Source organism: Anomaloglossus baeobatrachus, chromosome 4 (assembly GCF_048569485.1).
Source record: "Anomaloglossus baeobatrachus isolate aAnoBae1 chromosome 4, aAnoBae1.hap1, whole genome shotgun sequence".
Classification (NCBI taxonomy): domain Eukaryota; kingdom Metazoa; phylum Chordata; class Amphibia; order Anura; family Aromobatidae; genus Anomaloglossus; species Anomaloglossus baeobatrachus.
This window is the reverse complement of record NC_134356.1, coordinates 659,611,782-659,634,315: the sequence shown is the minus strand read 5'-3', so window position 1 is coordinate 659,634,315 and position 22,534 is coordinate 659,611,782. Positions and strand designations below refer to the sequence as shown.

Below are 22,534 nucleotides of genomic sequence, written 5' to 3'. Positions count from 1 at the left end.
TCAGACTCCTTCCCCACCTTGCAGCTGACAATATGGTCCCTTCTCTCTTCTCTGCTATACTGCTAGAGGATCCGCTCGTTCCCTGACGAGCAAGGCAGAAGCTATTTTGATTGGCTGCAATATACCGAGGATCACTGTGGGGAAAAATGTCAGAATTGTCCTGTGTTCATGCGCGCAGCTCACTTTAGCTGGATGTGCACATGCTTATATGCTTTGAACACCAGGTGGCGCCATACTGTGTATTGCATAGTATATTTTGGCTTCAACCTACAGAGCCAAAAACGACCCAATATGTAACACCCCTGACATAGGAAAATCATCCGCAGCAACAGATGGTGGTAAATCTCTCTTCATACCTGCATGGAAGCTAAACAGATGGAAACTGCAATTGCACATATAGTTTTTGGTTCATTTTAAGTAAGAGGGCCCCAGCCTCATACCTTCTCTCCAGTCATTGCGAAGGGAGCGTTGAACCACTGCTCGAAGGTGCTGCAGCTTTTAAAGATGGTGGGGAGCAGGAAGTTCAGCAGGGCCCACAGCTCCGGCAGCTTGTTTTGCAGCGGCGTCCCGGTGAGCAGCAGGCGACGGGGAGCGACATAATGTGTGTTCAGGACCTGCGTCAGCTTACAGTGATGGTTCTTCATGCGGTGACCTTCATCCACAATCATGTACTTCCAGCGGATCTAGACCCATGATAGAAAAAAATGTCAAGATCCAAAAGTCATCAGGACCCAGACTATATTGTTAATACCACCCGCGGCTGCCGATACCTTGGCCAGGATGTGCTTGTCCTTAATGATATATTCATATGTAGTGAGGAGAACATTAAACTTTCCGCTACGTAGTGTGGGAACGAAAGCGCGGCGAGCAGCAGGAGACCCCTGGAGGAAGGAGCGGAGGTTACACAACGTATAGACAAGCGATAGATGCCGGGCGCAAATACAGTCCAAGTTACCTTGTACGACACCTTCACCACCGACGGCCCCCACTTGTCAAACTCATAAACCCAGTTAGACAACGTCCTGAAAAAGGAGAAAAATAAAAACAAATAGGACAAATCAGATAGTGATCCTAGAAAGAGACGTGCTGCTCATATTACATCCTAAACCCACAGACTGGAAATAAAAGCCTACACTGCGGATGGGAGCGACTCGCCAGTAGGTGCTACATCACTATGCCAGTGTCACCCATGGAACGGCTTCATCCATTATTGTTGCAAGTGGTTGATTCATTAAACACGTATTCCAGACACTAGCCCCTTAAGGAACCAGAAGCTTAAATTTGTATTTCCCCCCCCCCCCCCGCGGGGAAAGAAAGGGGAAAGAAAGGGGAAAGAAAGGGGAAAGAAAGGGGAAAGAAAGGGGAAAGAAAGGGGAAAGAAAGGGGAAAGAAAGGGGAAAGAAAGGGGAAAGAAAGGGGAAAGAAAGGGGAAAGAAAGGGGAAAGAAAGGGGAAAGAAAGGGGAAAGAAAGGGGAAAGAAAAGGGAAAGAAAAGGGAAAGAAAAGGGAAAGAAAAGGGAAAGAAAAGATAGATATATATATATATATATATATATATATATATATATATATATATATATATATATATATATATGTGATGATCCCATTCCAGGGGTTACAGAGCAATAATCTGAAGATTGCTGGGGGACCCATTGATCAGCCAATTATCAGCAGCTCAGCAGACAGGGTGGGTTTGGGTGGCGCAGACCCTCACTAATCTGATACAGAAAGTGCCGAGTTAGAAGTTATGGGTTAGAGACAGTAAAGCTACTCACGACAGTGGCACTATGATGAGGAAGGGTCCATTAATGCGCTTGTGTTCCATGAGGTATGTAATCAGAGCGATGGTCTGAATAGTCTTCCCCAGACCCATCTCATCCGCCAGGATCCCATTCAGGTTATTGTTATACAGAGACACGAGCCACTCCAGTCCCTTGATCTGAAAAATAAGATGTGAGGTGAGTGAGCAGGAGCCATATGTGCGCCGCTGTCCTTCGCCCCCCCCAGACACTACATGGTCCTTACCTGGTACTGTTTCAGGATGCCATTCACCAGCAGACTAGACTGCTTCTCCACCTTCTCGGTGACAGCGTGTGCCACGGCGTAGTAGGACTGCAGTCCGGCCTCCACCTGGGAGATGCTGTACTCGTCATCCACATCCTGCCGGGCGTTCCTGAGGGGAGGGAGGGAGACAGTCAGCAAGCAACGCGGAGAACATTACCATCTAGGAGACGGCTATCAGAGGGCAGAGAAGACGTCTAGGCATGATTGCAATCCCCCTCACCTACATAGTGCAGTCAGCAACGCTGCACGGTCAGACATGCTGACAGACTCCTTTTAAAAAATTTTTTTTTTAATGTTTTACAGATCATATTAAATGTAACCAGCAGGTGGCAGCATCACACCATCCTGCACATGGGCATAGACGGCACCGTGTGAGACGGGCACAATGTACGGCAGAGGATAGGACTGGACTGGTGTGGTTATAACTGTGTTAAGGCAGATAGCCATAAACTGTAAACATTAGTGATGAGCGGGGACTCCCATGCTCACGTCTCGTAACCAGCAGTCAGACGCTTGGACGGGCTCCACTCAAGTACAATGGAAATCAATGGGGAACTAAAGCATTTTTTCCAGATGATCTTATGGAAAACCGCTCAAGTTTCCCCATTGACTTCCTTTGTACTCTGTAGAGGAGTCGAGCCCGTCCGAGCATCCGACTGCTCGTTACGAGACGCGAGCATGGTAGTGCCCGCTCATCACTAATACAGTTCAATCTGAAAGGGGTTGTCAGGTGAAACAAGTTATCACCAATCGATATGGCTAGAGAGCGTACCCGCCCCCGTCGTGTGTGCGTCACGGGCAAATGGCTGCCCGTGGTACACAATATCGTTCGGAGCAGTCACACAGACTTACCTGCCTAGTGACATCGCTGTGGCCGGCGAATCGCCTTCTTTCCAAGGTGGCGGTTCGTTCGGCGTCACAGCGACGTCACTAAGTGGCCGCCCAATAAAAGCGGAGGGGCGGAGATGAGCGGTCGTAACATCCCGCCCACCTCCTTCCTTCCTCATTGCCGGAAGCCGCAGGTAAGCTGCAGTTCGTCGCTCCCGGGGTGTCACACGTAGCGATGTGTGCTGCCTCAGGAACGACAAACAACCTACAACCTCAACAATCAACGATTTTTTGAAAATGAACGACGTGTCAACGATGGACGATTTGGCATTTTCCATCGTTAACGGTCGTTCGTTGGTGTCACACGCAACGACGTCGCTAACGATGCCGGATGTGCGTCACGGAATCCGTGACTCCGACGATATATCGTTAGATACGTCGTTGCGTGTGACAGGGTCTTTAGAATGGAACAGCATTGCGTTGCGCGACCTGCGCTCCATTCCTTCTCTATGGCACTGCGTTTGGCTTTTTCAAGCAGCCCCATAGAGAATGAGTGGAGCAGCAGTCGGGCAGACACCCAAACAGAAATAGATCACCTATCCTATGTATAGGTGATGATGTGTTCTTACGGACAATCTATTTAACCCAGTCATGGCATATGATGAACATACACGTCATGTCCATAATTTTGACGCAGGCTCGCACACCAAGTTCACATCTTTCCCGGCAGATGATAGCTCATTAAATCAACCATCATGTGCCTTTAACAGCAGCAGGTGGGGCAGACCTCTGCCCGGGGCTGATAACTTGTAAAGAAGGGAATTTTGTTTACTTACCGTAAATTCCTTTTCTTCTAGCTCCTATTGGGAGACCCAGACAATTGGGTGTATAGCTTCTGCCTCCGGAGGCCACACAAAGTATTACACTTTAAAAAGTGTAACCCCTCCCCTCTGCCTATACACCCTCCCGTGCATCACGGGCTCCTCAGTTTTGGTGCAAAAGCAGGAAGGAGGAAAACTTATAAATTGGTCTAAGGTAAATTCAATCCGAAGGATGTTCGGAGAACTGAAAACCATGAACCAAAAGAACAATTCAACATGAACAACATGTGTACACAAAAGAACAACCAGCCCGAAGGGCACAGGGGGTCGGGTGCTGGGTCTCCCAATAGGAGCTAGAAGAAAAGGAATTTACGGTAAGTAAACAAAATTCCCTTCTTTGTCGCTCCATTGGGAGACCCAGACAATTGGGACGTCCAAAAGCAGTCCCTGGGTGGGTAAAAGAATACCTCGATAAAAAGAGCCGAAACGGCCCCCTCTTACAGGTGGGCAACCGCCGCCTGAAGGACTCGCCTACCTAGACTGGCGTCTGCCAAAGCATAGGTATGCACCTGATAGTGTTTCGTGAAAGTGTGCAGACTAGACCAGGTAGCTGCCTGACACACCTGCTGAGCCGTAGCCCGGTGCCGCAATGCCCAGGACGCACCCACGGCTCTGGTAGAATGGGCTTTCAGCCCTGAAGGAAGCGGAAGCCCAGAAGAACGGTAGGCTTCAAGAATCGGTTCCTTGATCCACCGAGCCAAGGTTGACTTGGAAGCCTGCGAACCCCGTCGCTTTCTACGCCCGGGATGTAAACTGCGGAGATCGTGGAGGCTGTGGCTTCCACCCACTGCAGAATCCGCCTGACTTCCTGGAAGGCCTGACGACTGCGCGTGCCGCCCTGGTGGTTGATGTATGCGACGGCAGTGGCGTTGTCCGACTGTATACGGATCTGTCTGCCCTCCAGCCACCGATGGAAAGCCAATAGGGCTAGGTACACTGCCCTTATCTCCAGAACATTGATCTGAAGGTGAAGACTCCATCGGAGTCCAGGTTCCCTGAGCCCTGTGGTGGAGGAAAACCACTCCCCACCCTGACAGGCTCGCGTCCGTGGTGACCACAGCCCAGGTTGGGGGTAGGAAGGATTTTCCTTGCGATAGAGAATTGGGAAGGAGCCACCACTGAAGAGACGTCTTGGTTGCAAGGGACAGAGAGACGTTCCTGTCGAGGGAAGTCGACCTCCTGTCCCATTTGCGGAGAATGTCCCATTGGAGTGGCCGCAGATGGAATTGCGCGAACGGCACTGCCTCAATCGCTGCCACCATCTTCCCCAGGAAGTGCATGAGGCGCCTCAAGGGGTGTGACTGACCCCGAAGAAGAGATTGCACCCCTGCCTGCAGAGAAAGCTGTTTGTCCAGCGGTAGCTTGACTACCGCTGACTGTGTATGAAACTCCATCCCGAGGTAAGTCAGTGATTGGGTCGGTGTCAACTTGGATTTTGGGAAGTTGATTATCCACCCGAACTGCTGGAGAGTCGCCAGAGCGACGGTAAGGCTGTGTTGACACGCCACCCGAGAAGGTGCCCTGACTAGGAGATCGTCTAAGTAGGGAATCACCGAGTGGCCCTGAGAGTGTAGGACCGCCACAACGGATGCCATGACTTTGGTGAACACCCGTGGGGCTGTCGCCTGGCCGAAAGGCAATGCCACGAACTGAAGGTGTTCGTCCCCGATGGCGAAACGCAAGAAGCGTTGATGTTAGGGTGCGATCGGCACATGGAGATAAGCATCTTTGATGTCGATCGATGCTAGGAAGTCTCCTTGTGACATCGAGGCGATGACCGAGCGGAGAGATTCCATCCGAAACAGTCTGGTGCTCACATGTCTGTTGAGTAGTTTGAGGTCCAGAACGGGACGGAATGATCCGTCCTTCTTTGGCACCACGAACAAGTTGGAGTAAAAGCCGCGACCATGTTCCTGAGGGGGAACAGGGATCACAACTCCTTCTGTCTTCAGAGTGGCCACTGCCTGAAAAAGTGCGTCGGCCCGAGCGGGGGGCGGAGAGGTTCTGAAGAAACGAGTCTGAGGACGAGAGCTGAACTCTATCCTGTAACCGTGAGACAGAATGTCTCTCACCCATCGGTCTTGAACATGTGGCCACCAGGCGTCGCAAAAGCGGGAGAGCCTGCCACCGACCGAGGATGCGGTTCGGGGATGCCGAGAGTCATGAGGAGGCCGCCTTGGAGGCAGTGCCTCCGGCGGCCTTTTGGGGGCGTGACTTAGACCGCCACGCATAGGAGTTCCTCTGGCCTTTCTCCGGCCTGCTGGACGAAGCGGATTGGGACTTGGCGGAGGGACGAAAGGACCGAAACCTCGATTGAATTTTCCGTTGCTGAGGTCTCTTAGGTTTGGACTGGGGTAAGGAGGAGTCCTTTCCCTTGGATTCCTTAATAATCTCATCCAATCGGTCGCCAAACAATCGGTCGCCAGAAAACGGCAAACCGGTTAAGAACCTCATGGAGGCAGAGTCTGCCTTCCATTCGCGCAGCCACATGGCCCTGCGGACTGCCACAGAATTAGCGGATGCCACCGCTGTACGGCTAGCAGAGTCTAGGACTGCGTTCATGGCGTAGGAAGAAAAAGCTGACGCTTGAGAAGTCAGAGACGCAACCTGCGGAGCAGAATTACGTGTGACTGTATTAATCTCAGCCAGACAAGCTGAGATAGCTTGGAGTGCCCACACGGCTGCAAAGGCCGGGGCAAAAGACGCGCCCGTGGCTTCATAGATGGATTTCACCAGGAGCTCTGCCTGTCAGTGGCATCTTTTAGCGATGAACCATCTGCCACCGATACCACAGATCTAGCCGCCAATCTAGAGACTGGAGGATCCACCTTGGGACACTGAGCCCAACCCTTAACTACGTCAGAGGGGAAGGGGTAACGTGTGTCAGTAAGGCGCTTAGTAAAGCGCTTGTCCGGAACCGCTCTGGGCTTCTGGACAGCATCTCTGAAGTTAGAGTGATCGAAAAACGCACTCCGTGTACGTTTGGGGAACCGAAACTGGTGTTTCTCCTGCTGAGAAGCCGACTCCTCTACAGGTGGAGGCGGGGGAGACAGATCTAACACCTGGTTGATGGACGAGATAAGATCATTTACTAAGGCGTCCCCTTCAGGTGTATCAAGATTGAGGGAAACGTCAGGTTCAGAGCCCTGAGCTGCGACGTCCGCCTCGTCCTCCAGAGAGTCCTCAAGCTGGGAACCCGAGCAGCGTGAAGAAGTCGGGGAAGATTCCCAGCGGGCCCGCTTAGCCGGTCTGGGACTGTGGTCCGGGCAGGAGTCCTCCACGTGGGACCTAGGGCCCAACCTGGGAGCGCGCTGCGGCGCGGACCGAGAGGGGCCTGGAGGCGACGATCCAACGGGGACCGGGGCCTGTGTAAGGACCGGTCTGGACTGCAAAGCTTCTAGCAGCTTGGCAGACCATTTGTCCATAGACTGAGCCATGGATTGTGAAAGTGACTCAGAGAATTTCTCAGCAAACGCAGCAAACTCCGTCCCTGCCGCCTGGACAGGGGGAGCAGGAGGGTCTACCTGAGCGGAGGGGCCCACTAGTGACCGAGGCTCCGGCTGAGCAAGCGAAACAGGGGTCGAGCATTGCTCACAGTGAGGGTAGGTGGAACCCGCAGGTAACATAGCCCCACAAGAGGTACAGGTCGCAAAAAAACCCTGTGCCTTAGCACCTTTGCTCCTTGTGGACGACATGCTGTTGTCTCCTAGGAGAGTGATCACTGAGGGTATAATGGGAAGGGGTATACAGCCCGACCGAACAGAAATATGTATATAAATACGTATCTATTCCGTCACCCTAGGGGGGACCAGCACCGGGTGACCGGTGTGGCTTACCGACCGCTAAAAAGCGGAGTGTGTGTCCTCCAGATTCCCTGCCTTAGGTCTCCCAGAGCTGCAGAGCTCTTCTCTGATAATCCTCCACCGGCAGAATGCCAAAAACATGGCTGCCGGAGCTCTCAGGGGAGGAGTGGAGCCGTGGGCGGTGCTAGAAAAAGTGCGGGAATCTGGGGTCCCCACAGTGATCAGTGAGGGGGGAGGAAACATACAGGATGCTCCGGCCCTCACATCCGACGTCAGGCCGGCCGTCCCGCCCTTACCCCTGACAGGCAGGCCCGGGGGCGGGATTTTTGCTACTAGGCCGCGATGAAGCCGGGGACTAAATTTAAGACCGCGGCCGACAAGCAGGCGCCGTCGGCGCAGAAGTCCGCCGGTCTTCACAAATCAGCAGCTGCTGCAGCGTCCGGGAAGAAGGCGCTCCATGCACAGTCCCCATGGGGACACAGAGTACCTTATAGATGCAGGGCCCGGTCCCTGAGGATGACTAGACTCCTGTCCGGCAGATTCCCACAGGGGCTGCGGAGGGAGCCCGGTCCCAGTGAATGGATGACCGGTCAGGATCCCACTTCTCCCAGAGCCACTAAGGGATGGTGAAGGAAAACGGCATGAGGCTCCGGCCTTTGTACCCGCAATGGGTACCTCAACCTTAACAGCACCGCCGACATAGTGGGGTGAGAAGGGAACATGCCGGGGGCCCCGTGGGGGTCCTCTTTTCTTCCAACCGATATAACTAATCTGAGAATGCATGAGTGGATGTGTGCCTCCTTCCACACAAAGCATAAAACTGAGGAGCCCGTGATGCACGGGAGGGTGTATAGGCAGAGGGGAGGGGTTACACTTTTAAAGTGTAATACTTTGTGTGGCCTCCGGAGGCAGAACCTATACACCCAATTGTCTGGGTCTCCCAATGGAGCGACAAAGAAATGCATTTAACAAGCACTGGCAATGGGGAGCACCATCCCATGTGCCCATCAGTGCGGCCACAACGTAATTATGGGGTGCTGATGGCCTGCCATGACAGTCGAAGGTCTGCTGAAGACCCCTGTGTGTGTCATTACGGTACTCCTCCTGTGAAAGCCAGTCTTTAACTGGCGTTCATAAATTGTGATTTTACTATACATGGCAGCGCTGATGCACTGCTATGTATAACACAAGCGAACAGATGACTACAGCTTCAAGCCCCCTACAGAGGCTATTAAAGGAAGACCTCTCACTTGCACAAAAATTAAAGTCAAACCTGTAAAATCCTCAAGCTCGTCTGATTCTGAAGCTCCTTTCAATTGCACTCCATTGCAGAGATATTCACATTTATTGTTTTTGGAGCACAATACATGAAATCTCTGTTTTTAGTGCAACGGGGCATTCCTTCAACGTTTTCTCTGACATTTGGAAGGGGTGAATCACCGTACCGATATGGCAGCCTAGCAGTGTGAGGCTGCTGAGGTGTGACTGGCAACATCTGGGAGGGAGGGATGAAAGTGTACACCCCCAGAGAAAGCCAAGAAGGAACGCGCAGTTGTACTACAAACAGAGATTTCACATTGTGCACTCCAAAAAGCAATAAAAGGGAGTATCTATGGAAAGGAGCGATGTAGAGCAAAATGGAAAAAAGCGTCCGAATCAGGGGAGCCCAGGGATTTATCAAGTTTTGGAGTAAGTGACTTGGCCTCTCTTTAAGGCGATAACATACGGAATGGATTAACTGCGAATATCGGGCAGTGATAACATCAGAATCATTCCAAAAAGTGTGCGAAGAAAACAGCAGATTTCACTCTTTGCTTTGCAAGACCACCTGTACGCTGCATACAAGGTGCACCCTCTGGATGGAGACCACCTGAATGTTAGACCAGCCCAATAGTGAGACAACCTGCAGCATTAGCCTTCACTCACGCGATAATCTCCCGAGCGTAGACTTCTGATACTTCATCGCTGTCTGGGTCGGGAATCTTCTTCTCATCCACAACAGGTATATTGGTGACAGGAGGCGCCGGCTGCTCCTCCTCCTCTTCCTGGAATTAATTATGGGAGGACATGAACGACTGAATAAAATGGGAGATTTTGATTCACACACACACTAAGCGAATCGCTCACCTCCTCTTCCTCGTCAGATCCACTTTCCTCGCTGTCCGATCTCGGTGCAACTTCATATCTACATAGAATAAGAATGGAGTCATGGACTGACCAAAGGCCAAAAGAAATACAAAACAAAACCAAAACAAACAAACTACCATACAGGCACCACTAGGGGGAGCACACTGCAGAGGATTGGCACCACTAGGGGTAGCACACTGCAGAGGATTGGCACCACTAGGGGGAGCACACTGCAGAGGATTGGCACCACTAGGGGGAGCACACTGCAAAGGATTGGCACCACTAGGGGGGGGGGGGAGCACACTGCAGAGGATTGGCACCACTGGGGGGGGGGGGGGGGGAGAAGCACACTGCAGAGGATTGGCACCACCAGGGGTAGCACACTGCAGAGGATTGGCACCACTAGGGGGGAGAGCACACTGCAGAGGATTGGCACCACTAGGTGGGGGGGGGTGAAGCACACTGGCCGAAGGTGAGGATTGGCACGCACCACTAGGGGGAGCACACTGGCCAAAGGTGAGGATTGGAACGCACCACTAGGGGAAGCACACTGGCCAAAGGTTTGGCATGCACCACTGGGGAAGGGGGGGTAGCACACTGGCCAAAGGTTTAGCATGCACCATTAGAGGGGACCACACTGGCCAAAGGTTTGGCACACACCACTAGGAGGAGCACACTGTCCTTTAGACCTATAAAGCTTCAATACTCCTCACACACCCAGGATTCATCTCCAGCCAGGCATCTAGCTGTCCTGCCTTCGGAGCATCCGCACCAGTCAAGATCTTGCCGCTTTCCACGTGCATAACTTTGACAGGTAGGTCACTCATCTGACTCGTCTCATCCAGAGGCTGTGAAGAAAAAGAAGAAGTAGTTATCCAAGGAAACTCCCACCTTCTAACATATACGGTACATCACCAACATCCCGTCTTTTGTCCTCACCTCTCCGTCTGGTCCCAGTGACGGCTGCTGTCCGTCTACAGTGCTCTCCAGGATCTGGCACATACAGGACACGGTATATCAGATGGTTTATGACATGGGTGCAGCACTATTCTTCCACACTAACATATGTGATGCTCTCACCTTTTTCTTTTTCCTCCTCTTCTTTTCTTTTAGTACCTGGGCGGCTTTGTGTTGCCTCACCAGCTCGGTCAGGTTGGCCACGTACTCGTCCGTCTGCTGTAGGAGGTAGGCCAAGCGCTTGTCCTTCTTCTGGTCAATCAGCTTCCTGTAGCCCTCCTCATCTTCAGCCTGGAAGATCACCGCAGGTAATGTTAAAGATGGTCCCTCACCTCCGCCGGGTAACCCATTTGAGAAAAGACTGCTTGATCAGGACCCACCATGAGACGCCGCATTCTCTCCTTCTCGATCCGCTCATTCTCCTTCTTCTGCTCCCTTTCTGTGTTGGCGTGATACGTGGCCACGGCCTTGGTCAGTTTCTGGATCTTCCCTGTGACGGAGCGGTGGAACTCCTTGAAGTCTTTAGCATGCTGGAGAATGCTGTTCAGATATTCCTGTAAGAAGACATCCAGCCAGGATTAGTCTGCTGTAGCCACCATTACCTGGAATATGGTTTCCGACTATTAACTCCTTCTCACCTGGTGCTTCTGCCGTCTCTTGCGCTCCTGCTCGATCTTCTGCTGCTTCTCCAGCTTCTCTGTGATTCTGGCTTCACGTAGTGACTGACGTTTACTGCGCTTGTAAGCCTTGGCATTTAGGGCCGTTTCCAGGGCGGTGTCCCTCCTCATACAGACCACAACCTCTTGTCGGAGCTGGACAGGAGAACAAAACGTGAATGATCTGGGAGATGGTTGGTCAAGTCCTACCACAGAGGTCTTAGGGGACCGACCTGTCTCTGGAAGTTCAGGAGCCGCAGAGCTTTTAGTTCTATGGTCGCTTTGGTCCTAAGGTCACCAGCTAAAGACCCGGGGAGATTCTCCAGTTCCTGGATCCTGTGTGCGATGCGGGCCTGGAGCCTGTGTGCAAAAAATTAAAATATATATTGACATATATTGACATGTCAACACATTCTTCATAAATCGGTCAGGTGAAGGAATGTCTTCTTGTGACGTACCGATATTCGCGCTCTTGTAGCACTTCTACTGGATCCAGGCCTCTGGGCTTCTGGATGGGAGTGATACGGTTGGCTTTGGAATGATAGTGGACCATAGGCGGGGGTTGGGCAGGCTGACCAGGGGACTGCGTCTGGGGTGGCATGACAGGAGAAGCCGCAGGCGGCACTGCAGGGGGTGCAGGAGATGGGCGACCAGTTGGCTGTGGAGGAATCAACTTCTGAGGGGCAGTGGCCGGAACTGCGGCATTAGCCATCGGACCTGAAAGACAACAAAAAAATCTGAAGGAACGAGCAGGACCATGGCAATCAGAGGGTTACAGAACTGGGATTTTAGCATCCCAGCCATTAGGGTACAGAATAAGCCTGGGAAGGCCGAGGATCACATTTCCAGTCAGATTTCAGGTCTGTGATATTGTAATGTTACCTTCAGGCCAAGGTTTGGGGGGTGCACCTGGAGGATGTCCTGGCATAACGGGAGGAGCACCTGAAGGCCCTGGAGGTGGCATGGCTGGTCCAGCCATTCCTACAACAGGGAGGCAATATCAGTCATGTAATATATGACATCTTGTACTTATCAATACTGGCATGGAAATCACTGCATTACATCAAAGGCTTGGGATTATGTTACCCTCTCACCGTGAGGTCTGTTGTAGCTGGGTGGTGCTGGCCCCGAGGCGGGCACCGGTCCAGTCCCGGAAGCAGCGGGTGGAGGTAGTGTTTGCATCTGTGGCTGCATCCCTGGCATGGGCCTCTTGCCTTGCACAGCCATCTGTAGCTGATCGGGTATTGGTTGCCCCCTGGCCAGCATTTTATAAGCCATTATCTGCGCTCTTAACTGATGTAGTTGATTCTGGTTGAAAGGTGTTGGGCTGCGGGTCGCCTGCTGCTGTTGCTGCTGTGGAGGCGGCTGCTGCTGCTGCTGTTGCTGTTGCTGCTGAGGAGGAGGCGGCTGCTGCTGCTGTTGCTGCTGAGGCTCCGCATTCTCCATGGTCACCCCTCCTGAGCCCGAGGAGATAGCAGGTCCGGAGGGTGGGCCATTAGAGGGCACCGGGCTTGGTACATGCTCTGAGCTGCCTAGGGGAGAGGGGTAACCTGTGGGTAGAGAAAAACGGACAATTATATACCAGTCTCATCAGAACGATGTACAGTGCAATCACCGTGGTATCTGGGACATGAATGATCCAAGTTATACGACTAGGACCGCCAGAGTATACAGTGCCAGCTCATAACAGTATATATATGGAGCCATCTGTGCGATATCTACCTTGTGAGTGCTGGTCCATCGGACTCGGCGGTGGCCCCATTCCAGAATGGCCACCTGGCCGCATGGCTATCCCCTTCATCTGGGTATAACGTGGGTCTTCTGGCATAGGCTTCTCATGCATGGACTCCATGGGCTACCACAGGAAAATGGAAAAAGATCATGTAAGGCTAACCTTCATACAGACTAGATAGTGGGCTAACTGGTCTTCATTAGTCCCTCCCTTTCATTAGTCCCTCCCTTTCATTAGTCCCTCCCTTTCATTAGTCCCTCCCTTTCATTAGTCCCTCCCTTTCATTAGTCCCTCCGTGGTGGTGAGATGTCGGCAATGGTACAGCTTTAGGCTTGTCCGTGTTTTGCTGTATTCATGGCAGCATCAGGTTCTGAAGGGCAAGACACATTTTTTTCCTCTGGCTAACAGAGGGTGGTCATGCCGCCCAATATCTTCAGGTTGAGCGTAAGTGACGGGTCGATTTCTTGCAAGTCCCACATGTATAAAAGACCAACCTTATGCATCTGGTGCATATTTTCAGGAGGATATCCGCTGGGTCCTTGAGGGGGAATTGGTGGCCCAGGGCTCGGTCCCATCATGCTGTGCGCTGATCCAGGAGACGGCCCAGGGCTGGGGCCCATCATGGCACCAGGAGAAGGGCCTGGCCCTGGGGACTGGACAGGCCTCGGGGTGCCGCCCATAGGCGGATCTGGGGTGGACATTGCTTCGGTGATGAGGTTCTATCAATGTTTATCTGTAAGAGAAGAGGACAACGTTAGTTCTAGATCACTGTACAGGATCATTTGCAGCTTTTACCATAAAGCGATTCGGCATATGAACATTAAAGATCCTGAACAGTAAGGACCGAGCGATATATCGGCTGCCATGGTCTGGCTTAGTCCACTCCAGCTCATTTTTCAAGCTCCACTTTTCCTGTAGCCCCAATACCACCTATACCCCATCATGGCACAGTGTCTATACGGCAGAGATGTCGCGACTACAGGGAGCCGGGAGCCGGGAGGACCAAGTCAGGACGATTTAGTATGAAAGATGAGCTCTCCGGCAGCCGCGGTGCCCTGAAAATCTGCACCGTCAGGATTCCTGGTGTAATTCAGAAATAATTGACCTTACTCCAAGGTACAGAGACTGCAGCTCCAGACCGAGCGCATAAATCAACGGAGGGAAACGGCCGCCTCCTCCGTCTGACCGGCGGCCATGGGAGCTGCACATAGAGCAGTCATGTAGCAAATCCGATACAGACCGAACAGAATGAAGAGGGGAGAGGATAAAGGAGCGACCTGTGCAGTGCACCCCAAATCAGAACGAAGAGGGGACCGGATAAATGAGCGACTTGTGGAGGGCACCCCAAATGTACCAAAAACAGAACAAAGAGGGCAGAGGATACAGAAGTGACCTGTGGAGAGCACCCCATATGTACCAAAACAGAACAAAGAGGGGGGGGGGGGCAGGATAAAGGAGCCACCTGTGCAGTGCACCCCAAATCAGAACGAAGAGGGGAGGATAAAGGGCGACCTGTGGAGGGAACCCTAAATCAAAACTAAGAGGGGAGAGGATAAAGGAGCAACCTGTGCAGTGCACCCCAAATCAGAGCAAAGAGGGGAGAGGATAAAGGAGCGACCTGTGGAGGGAACCCCAAATCAGAACTAAGAGGGGAGAGGATAAAGGAGCAACCTGTGCAGTGCACCCCAAATCAGAACAAAGAGGGGAGAGGATAAAGGAGCCACCTGTGCAGTGCACCCCAAATCAGAACAAAGAGGGGAGAGGATAAAGGAGCCACCTGTGCAGTGCACCCCAAATCAGAACAAAGAGGGGAGAGGATAAAGGAGCCACCTGTGGAGGGAACCGCAAATCAGAGCAAAGAGGGGAGAGGATAAAGGAGCGACCTGTGGAGGGAACCGCAAATCAGAGCAAAGAGGGGAGAGGATAAAGGAGCCACCTGTGCAGTGCACCCCAAATCAGAACGAAGAGGATAAAGGAGCGACCTGTGGAGGGAACCCTAAACCAGAACAAAGGGGAGAGGATAAAGGAGCAACCTGTGGAGGGTACCCCAAATCAGAACTAAGAGGAGAGAGGATAAAGGAGCAACCTGTGGACTGCGGCATATTAGATCTGTCAGCCTTACAAGGACACTTATTGACTGGCTGACCCGAAGGCAAATACTTAGCCTGGGATTATCATGGCAAATACCGACAACCCACAATTACGGGGTGCCGACAGGCTTAAAGTTGGGACCCCCCTCACCTATCGCAAATAACGCAATGATGGGGGGGGGTATCTAAGAAGTTAAATGGCATTAATACAGATCGTGGACGTTGCAGTAGGGTGTGAGCTATAATACACAGCAGACACCTGATTGCGGTGGCGCCATGGACGGCGGTTTGTGGAAAGTCACCTCATATGTCGGATGTCGGGAAGGTTTAAAAAAAAAAAAAAAAATACCCAAAAGCAGTGGTCCAACAGCACGTAAGGAAAAGAGTCGCCTCTGCTCTGGTGTGAGGTCATTAGGGGGTGCCGCCTCTCTGCTGTCCCAGGGAGGTCTCCGGTGCCCTGAGGGCCGCAGAGGACAGCTTCAGGAGGAGGGAGTACATCACCAAAATCAATAGGATCTACAGCTCCCATTCAGACCTATGAGTCTCCATGGTAACAGACTACAAGCAGACCCTGCGTAGTCGGATGCCGGAGTCACTTTCTTCCTTTTGTGTCTTACTTTTCACAAAGTCGAACGAGATAACCAAATATTGTGCAATATACCCGCCGCTGGGGCATTAAAGCGGTCGTCTCACCTCGTGCCCCGTTCTCTGCCATTACAGGCCACCATGAGCACAAATGTTCAATCATTTAACAGGGATGGGTAACGATGACCTGTCCTTAGGAAAGGCCATCAATATCAGATGAGTGGAGGTCCGACCTTAGGCGGCCCCACCGATCACATGACTGGAGACCAAACACCACAGCGCCACACACCGTGTAGTGGCCATTGTCGGTACTGCAGCTCAGCTCCTATAGAGGTGAATGTGATCTGAGCGGCATCTAAACTATGCATTCCCCTTCAATTAAAAAGCCTCATTGATACCCCTGAGCACGGCTCTCCCAACCAGGAGGCTCCCTCGCTTTCATTCCAGATTGCCAGCATTACCGCCATCTAGAAAAGCCGCAGACACTCCGCAACGTGCACAGATCTCCGCCGCATGCACAATGCAGAGGTGACAAATTAATCAAGAACAGAGGGAAAAAAAAAAAAGAAAATGATCAAGCAGCTCCCGGCTGGAGGCAGAATATGAAAATGGAGCTGTCAGGTTACACGCAGCCGCCCACGCCACCGACCGTCACTGACTAAACACAGAGGAACGCTTCATAGGTGCCCGCCGACAGTAATGCGACGATTTATGGCACGGAGCGGGGAGGGGGGGCCGGCGCTTCCCGGCAGCTCATTTTATAGGGCACTGGGAGATTTAATTAAAGCAAAGAATCTGATTAACGCCCTTCTATGATTGTAGCGGGAAATTACTCGCACTTTGATGTCTTGCTTGTGTTAATTACAAGGCCGGGCCGGCGACGTCCAGGTACGGCAGAAAATGAATTAAATTAGGATGGAGGAGAGAGATAAAACACAATCTGTTCTTCTCAAGGAGAAAGCGCGAGGCGTTTCTAGAGCAAGACGCTGCTTACCCAGACGAAGGGGGAAAGCACAAGGGAGAGAAGGAGCAAGCAGAAAAGAAGCTTCAAAGAAACGGCATTAATTATTGAAGGATTTTTATGTGCCCTGGAAGAGACACAGCAGCGAGCGGCGGCCCGGTAAACGGCAGCAATCGGCAGCCCAACAAACGGCGGCATGGGAACCGGCGGCAATTAGTGACCTGCCAAACGGCAAGGCACTCCCCCCCCCCTTTGCGGGCCCATACGACCAGGGGCCTTTGCCCCACCCCCCCTTTGCGGGCCATACGACCGGGGGTCTTTGCCCCACCCCCCCCCTTTGCGGGCCATACGACCGGGGGCCTTTGCCCCACCCCCCCCTTTGCGGGCCATACGACCGGGGGCCTTTGCCCCACCCCCCCCTTTGCGGGCCATACGACCGGGGGCCTTTGCCCCCCCCCCTTTGCGGGCCATACGACCGGGGGCCTTTGCCCCACCCCCCCCCTTTGCGGGCCATACGACCGGGGGCCTTTGCCCCACCCCCCCCCCTTTGAGGGCCATACGACCGGGGGCCTTTGCCCCACCCCCCCCCCTTTGCGGGCCATACGACCGGGGGCTTTTGTGCACCCCCTTGCAGGCCCAAGTGGCCAGGGCCTTTGTGACCACCCCCCGCAGGTCCATACGACCGGGGCCTTTGCTGCCCCTCCAGGCCCATACAAATGGGGCCTCTGTCACCCCCCCCTCCAGGCTAATACAACCTTCACCGCTTGCCCCCCTCCAAGAGGATCTGTGGCCGCTAAATGACCAGCGAGTGATACAGGAGGCAGTGCATGCGCAGTGACAGGAGGACGGTCCTTAGCTTTATCTGCACATTGCACCCCCTGCGGATGGACTCCTCTCCCAAGATCATCTGTAGAAATCCTTTCATTACCCAATGCTGAAACCCCAGGTTCTTCCGCAGATTTCCCCGCTGCACGTGCGCCCGGTGCAGACCCTCTCCCGGGTAATAAGGGACTCTGGCATTCTTCATTATGAGACCAAATAACTTCCTCCTCATCACTACACAAAACATCAGGCCCCCGAGTCATCATTTTCTGGAGTCATTTGCTCCTTTTCAGTGACTTTAGTATTTGCACCTAATTATTCCTTTTGCGCCACTTTTTAAGTCGTCCTTTTTTTTTCAATAACTTTTCTTATCCCGACGTTTAAGACAGAGTCGTGAAATGCAACTTTTATTAAATGTCTCTTTTTTGCAGCATCTGACTCCGGTCCCTGCCTGGAATGAAATATTTCTGGACCAGTTTTCAATTTGAGGCATTTAACCTTTTTTGTGACTTTTCAGCACCAAAAGTCAAATTCTTTAAAAAAAAAAAATAAAAAAATAAAACCATCTTTTCTTCCAGACACTTGTGAACCATTCTGAAAACATTGGCGCAACAAAACCGCATATAGTACAAAAAAAAAACAAAAAAAAACAAGGTTTACTTCAAGATCACAAATAATGAATCGGGCTCTAGAGTCAGAATATTTAAAGGGCAAATCAAAGCGGAGCGATGCAGGGCATAGAGAGCAGGGAAGGGGGGGGGGGGTCCCAGTTATAGGCAGAAAGTGTTTCGGACAGTCACCGCGCTTCGGTGCCATCAGTGAGAGGATAGCAGCATAAAACGTCCAGTGCACGTGAGGAAGGGAGAAAGCAGCGAGACACTCTCCCTTCACTTGTATTACAGAACAATGGTGCCATTCTGCTCCGTCACCTCCATTATTCCTCCTTTTCGCCCTCTGACACCGGCTTTTCTTTCGTGACCATCAGGGACAGAGGATAACAATGGTCGGTAATGGGGGAGCAGCAGAGGACGAACGCGGCACAAGACTCACAAACCGAAGGTCCCAGGAGAATGGAGGAGATAAATCACGTCCTACTGCTGTGGAGCAGCGCCGGGCCCAGTGCACAGCAGCGACTGCCAGCAACCTGAGGCGCAATGAATAGCGGCAAGACCCCATTACAGTGAACGGAGCGGGTGCAGTGATGTGCAGGGAAAACGGAAAGGGTCCGGCTCTAAACCACCATGGGGGAGGAGGGGGTCACCATAGGCGCCGATATATATCTAGCCAGCATTACCCCTTATGGCCAAAGCAAGCAGTGGACCTCAATACCACCAGGACCGATCCCACAATCAGTCCCCCTTCTGTAAGCAATCAGCAATACCAACCACCTACCAGGACCCCCTGAGGTGCCAGATCCGCTAACACCAACCCCACCCCCAGAGCCAGCAGGGTCACTACCAGCACCCACCTGAGAAACGTCTAGCACTACCACCCCTGTCCCCAAGTCACCAGTGCCACAAAAGCCTTCAAGCCACCAAGGCCACTTACAGCACTTTCCTCCTTGAGCCACCAGTGCCACTTTCAGAACCCCCCAGGCCACTTCCAGCACCACCACCTCCCCTTCGAGCCACCAGGGCCACTTTTAGCACGTCCCTCCTTGAGCCACCAGGGCCACTTTTAGCACGTCCCTCCTTGAGCCACCAGGGCCACTTTTAGCACGTCCCTCCTTGAGCCACCAGGGCCACTTTTAGCACGTCCCTCCTTGAGCCACCAGGGCCACTTTTAGCACGTCCCTCCTTGAGCCACCAGGGCCACTTTTAGCACGTCCCTCTTTGAGCCACCAGGGCCACTTTTAGCACGTCCCTCCTTGAGCCACCAGGGCCACTTTTAGCACGTCCCTCCTTGAGCCACCAGGGCCACTTTTAGCACGTCCCTCCTTGAGCCACCAGGGCCACTTTTAGCACGTCCCTCCTTGAGCCACCAGGGCCACTTTTAGCACGTCCCTCCTTGAGCCACCAGGGCCACTTTTAGCACGTCCCTCATTGAGCCACCAGGGCCACTTTTAGCACGTCCCTCATTGAGCCACCAGGGCCACTTTTAGCACGTCCCTCATTGAGCCACCAGGGCCACTTTTAGCACGTCCCTCATTGAGCCACCAGGGCCACTTTTAGCACGTCCCTCCTTGAGCCACCAGGGCTACTTTCAGCACGTCCCTCCTTGAGCCACCAGGGCCACTTTCAAAACTCCCCAGGCCACTTCCAGCACCACCTCCCCTTCAAGCAACAAGCACCACTTCCACAACTCCACCCAACCACCAGGGCTATTTCCAGACACCCCCCCCCCCCAATAAGACACAAAGGCCACTTCCAGAAATCCCAGCACTCCCTGAGAAACCAGGGCCACCACCAGCATCCTAACCCATCGCAAGACACCAGAGACACAACCAGCATCCCCTTGAGCCACTTCAAGCACCCACAATTCACCAGAGCCACTTCCAACACTCCTTGAGCCACGAGTATGTCCCTACCCTTGACCCACCAAAGACACTCCTAGCCCCCCCCCCCCCCCGCACTCGAGCCACTCCCAGAATCCACCTCGATCACTTCCAGAACCCCTCCGCACTAGAGCCACCATGGCCACTGGCAGAAGTTCCCTCTACTTCAGAACCACTCCTAGTCCTTGGCCACCAGGGCCACTTCCAGAACCATATCCTGCCCGTTGTCCCCTATTGGCCGACATCAGGGAAATGTTTTTCTTCAGTCGGAAAAATGCTTCCTGCAGCTGACTGCCCCCCTCTCCCCAGCCGTCTGTAAGTGGCCAAACGTAAAACAAAACAGACCCATCACATTCCAAGCTCATGAAGACGTCTTGACGGTAGGATTACAACACAACCCATTCTTGCCCCTTGGAGATGTCTAGCAGCAGCTGGCACCTGTCCCCTATCGAGTAGACATGTACACTCAGCCAAATAAAGCATGCATGTGTATGGGCGGCACGGTGGCTCAGTGGTTAGCACTGCAGCCTTGCAGCGCTGGGGTCCTGGGTTCGATTCCCACCATGGACAACATCTGCCAGGAGTTTATATGTTCTCCCCGTGTTTGCGTGGGTTTTCTCCGGGTACTCTGGTTTCCTCCCACACTCCAAAAACATACAGATAGGGACTCTAGATTGTGAGCCCCAATGGGGACAGTGTTCCTAATGTATGTAAAGCGCTGCAGAATTAATAGCGCTATATAAAACTAAAGATTTTTTTTATTTATGGGGGAGTCGGAATGGAATAGACACGGGCATTTCCTTTGTATTGTCTGTACATAACCCTATACCCACCCCGAGGGCAGCTGTGAGGGGAACAAAAGGGGTACAGGAATAAAACGTATATAAGTGCCGCATGGCACAAGACACCATACAGAAGAGCGCCATAGTGAGCAATGCTCAGAGGTTGCCCCCTGCCTATTATGCCCGTGTCCTCATTGTTTGCAGCCCACCTGATCCAGGGTATATTGATGGGCATAACATGTCAAAGGCTGTGCCAACAGTATGCCACATACCGGTACATACCACCAATTCAGATGTGGACAAATTACCACACATGCCAGTCACACCATCACACCCTGGGCATGTAGAAAGTGACAACTTTCCAATGGGCATAACAGTGCTATATGGCTCCGGGCATCCTGTGCCCAGTAAGGTCCAGCAATAAGCAGCCAGTTATGCCCGCTGGGCACCATGATGCCCCTCATCCAGGAGGAGTCTGGGAAGTCACCAATGCCAGCCTGTGCCCAACAAACGCCCATTGCTCCAGACTCATGGCACCTGCCGTATACACTGCGATGGCAGAGAATGGCACCTCCATATGCAGGAGCGTGCCCCCAGATACTGGCCGATTGTAACGCATGCAAAGACCAAGTCTGTGCCACCCAGTGCCCATCACTATCATCGCTGCTATTACATCTGCCATCAGTGGGCTTCACCCCCAGGGACCCCTCCAATCAGTGCCAGTCATTAGTTTGCCCCGGCCAAGGTGACAGGGCCACTTGCCCATCACAAGCAACAAAAACCAAGGTCAATGCCAACTTTTGGGACAACTTATAGAAAGTAGAGTCATCACTGCCTTGTATGGGGGCACATGATGCCAGGGACATGGCACAAAGAATGGCAGCGGCCAGTGCCAGGGGCGCCCATCACCCCGCCTGCCCCTCACAGGTGGGCAGTGCCCGCACCCCTCCAGCCCTGCCCCCGGCACCCCAATACCTGGAGCTCCTCGCTGCTATCAGGCCCCTTTGTCCCTGCGGCGCCTCCCACTGCCCGCCCACTTCATTCAATGACTGCCCAGTCCGCTCCCCTCCTCCTCCTCCCCTCTGTCCGGGGCACAGCGCCCCCTAGAGGCCGCCACAGCCCGCCCCTCACCTGTCCACACCTCCGGCAGCCACCGGTCTCCGGGACACAGCCGACTCCAGCCCCTTTCCCGCCGCCAACACTGCTCAACTAAGCTGCTCTTCCCCTCCCCCTCTGTATTATATACACCAAAGGCGGCATGGACGCGTGACGTCATGACGCTGCATCTTCTTTGTCCTATAGAAATGAAGGATGGCATTGATTGCCATGGAAACGGCTGGGGGAGAGAGACGCCATCTTTAAAAAGGGCAGGTACCACTTTCATACAGTCTGGGGCTTCATGTAGTTGTCAGCTTCAGTCACAGGATGACACTTTTCTATTGAAGTGACTATGCTGGAAAACAAGATCTGGTGTCTTCTGTGTCATATTTATATTATATGGCATCAGCATGGGGCAAGGGGGCGCTGTGATATATAACGGCCCACTATTAGTGGGATCGGACCAGTATGGCCGTTTTTATGCACAATGCACTTCCCATGTGTGTTAATGGGGTTTCTGAAATTATAAAGCCTACGTATAAAGAAATCATGAGAATATGTAGGGTTAATTGTGCATTACCAGCCCCAACCCTCCACCATTACACCCCGGGGATGTCACGCCTGCCATTCTACCCCATAACTATAACGTCCTCCT

At 52.8% G+C, this 22,534-nt stretch overlaps 1 protein-coding gene across 3 annotated transcripts in view; it reads right to left on the bottom strand.

The window, feature by feature from the left end:
- SMARCA4 (SWI/SNF related BAF chromatin remodeling complex subunit ATPase 4) overlaps positions 1 to 22,017 on the bottom strand; it is a 96,770-nt gene extending 74,753 nt beyond the window's left edge. The window contains exons 1-19 of one of the 3 annotated variants that reach the window (XM_075346532.1): positions 21,923 to 22,017; positions 13,542 to 13,780; positions 13,038 to 13,170; positions 12,410 to 12,865; positions 12,198 to 12,296; positions 11,774 to 12,032; positions 11,549 to 11,675; positions 11,298 to 11,471; positions 11,040 to 11,213; positions 10,783 to 10,950; positions 10,642 to 10,695; positions 10,420 to 10,550; positions 9,703 to 9,760; positions 9,502 to 9,620; positions 2,025 to 2,172; positions 1,775 to 1,938; positions 956 to 1,022; positions 771 to 881; positions 441 to 683 (exon numbers count right to left, since the gene is read on the bottom strand). In XM_075346532.1, the coding sequence (XP_075202647.1) occupies positions 441 to 683; positions 771 to 881; positions 956 to 1,022; positions 1,775 to 1,938; positions 2,025 to 2,172; positions 9,502 to 9,620; positions 9,703 to 9,760; positions 10,420 to 10,550; positions 10,642 to 10,695; positions 10,783 to 10,950; positions 11,040 to 11,213; positions 11,298 to 11,471; positions 11,549 to 11,675; positions 11,774 to 12,032; positions 12,198 to 12,296; positions 12,410 to 12,865; positions 13,038 to 13,170; positions 13,542 to 13,748 (2,892 nt within the window). In that variant the 5' untranslated portion in view covers positions 13,749 to 13,780; positions 21,923 to 22,017. Of the gene's footprint in view, positions 1 to 440; positions 684 to 770; positions 882 to 955; positions 1,023 to 1,774; positions 1,939 to 2,024; positions 2,173 to 9,501; positions 9,621 to 9,702; positions 9,761 to 10,419; positions 10,551 to 10,641; positions 10,696 to 10,782; positions 10,951 to 11,039; positions 11,214 to 11,297; positions 11,472 to 11,548; positions 11,676 to 11,773; positions 12,033 to 12,197; positions 12,297 to 12,409; positions 12,866 to 13,037; positions 13,171 to 13,541; positions 13,781 to 21,756; positions 21,813 to 21,912 lie in introns of those variants that run through there. The other 2 variants (XM_075346530.1, XM_075346531.1) reach the window with 2 other exon arrangements.
- Positions 22,018 to 22,534: the final 517 nt, after the last annotated feature.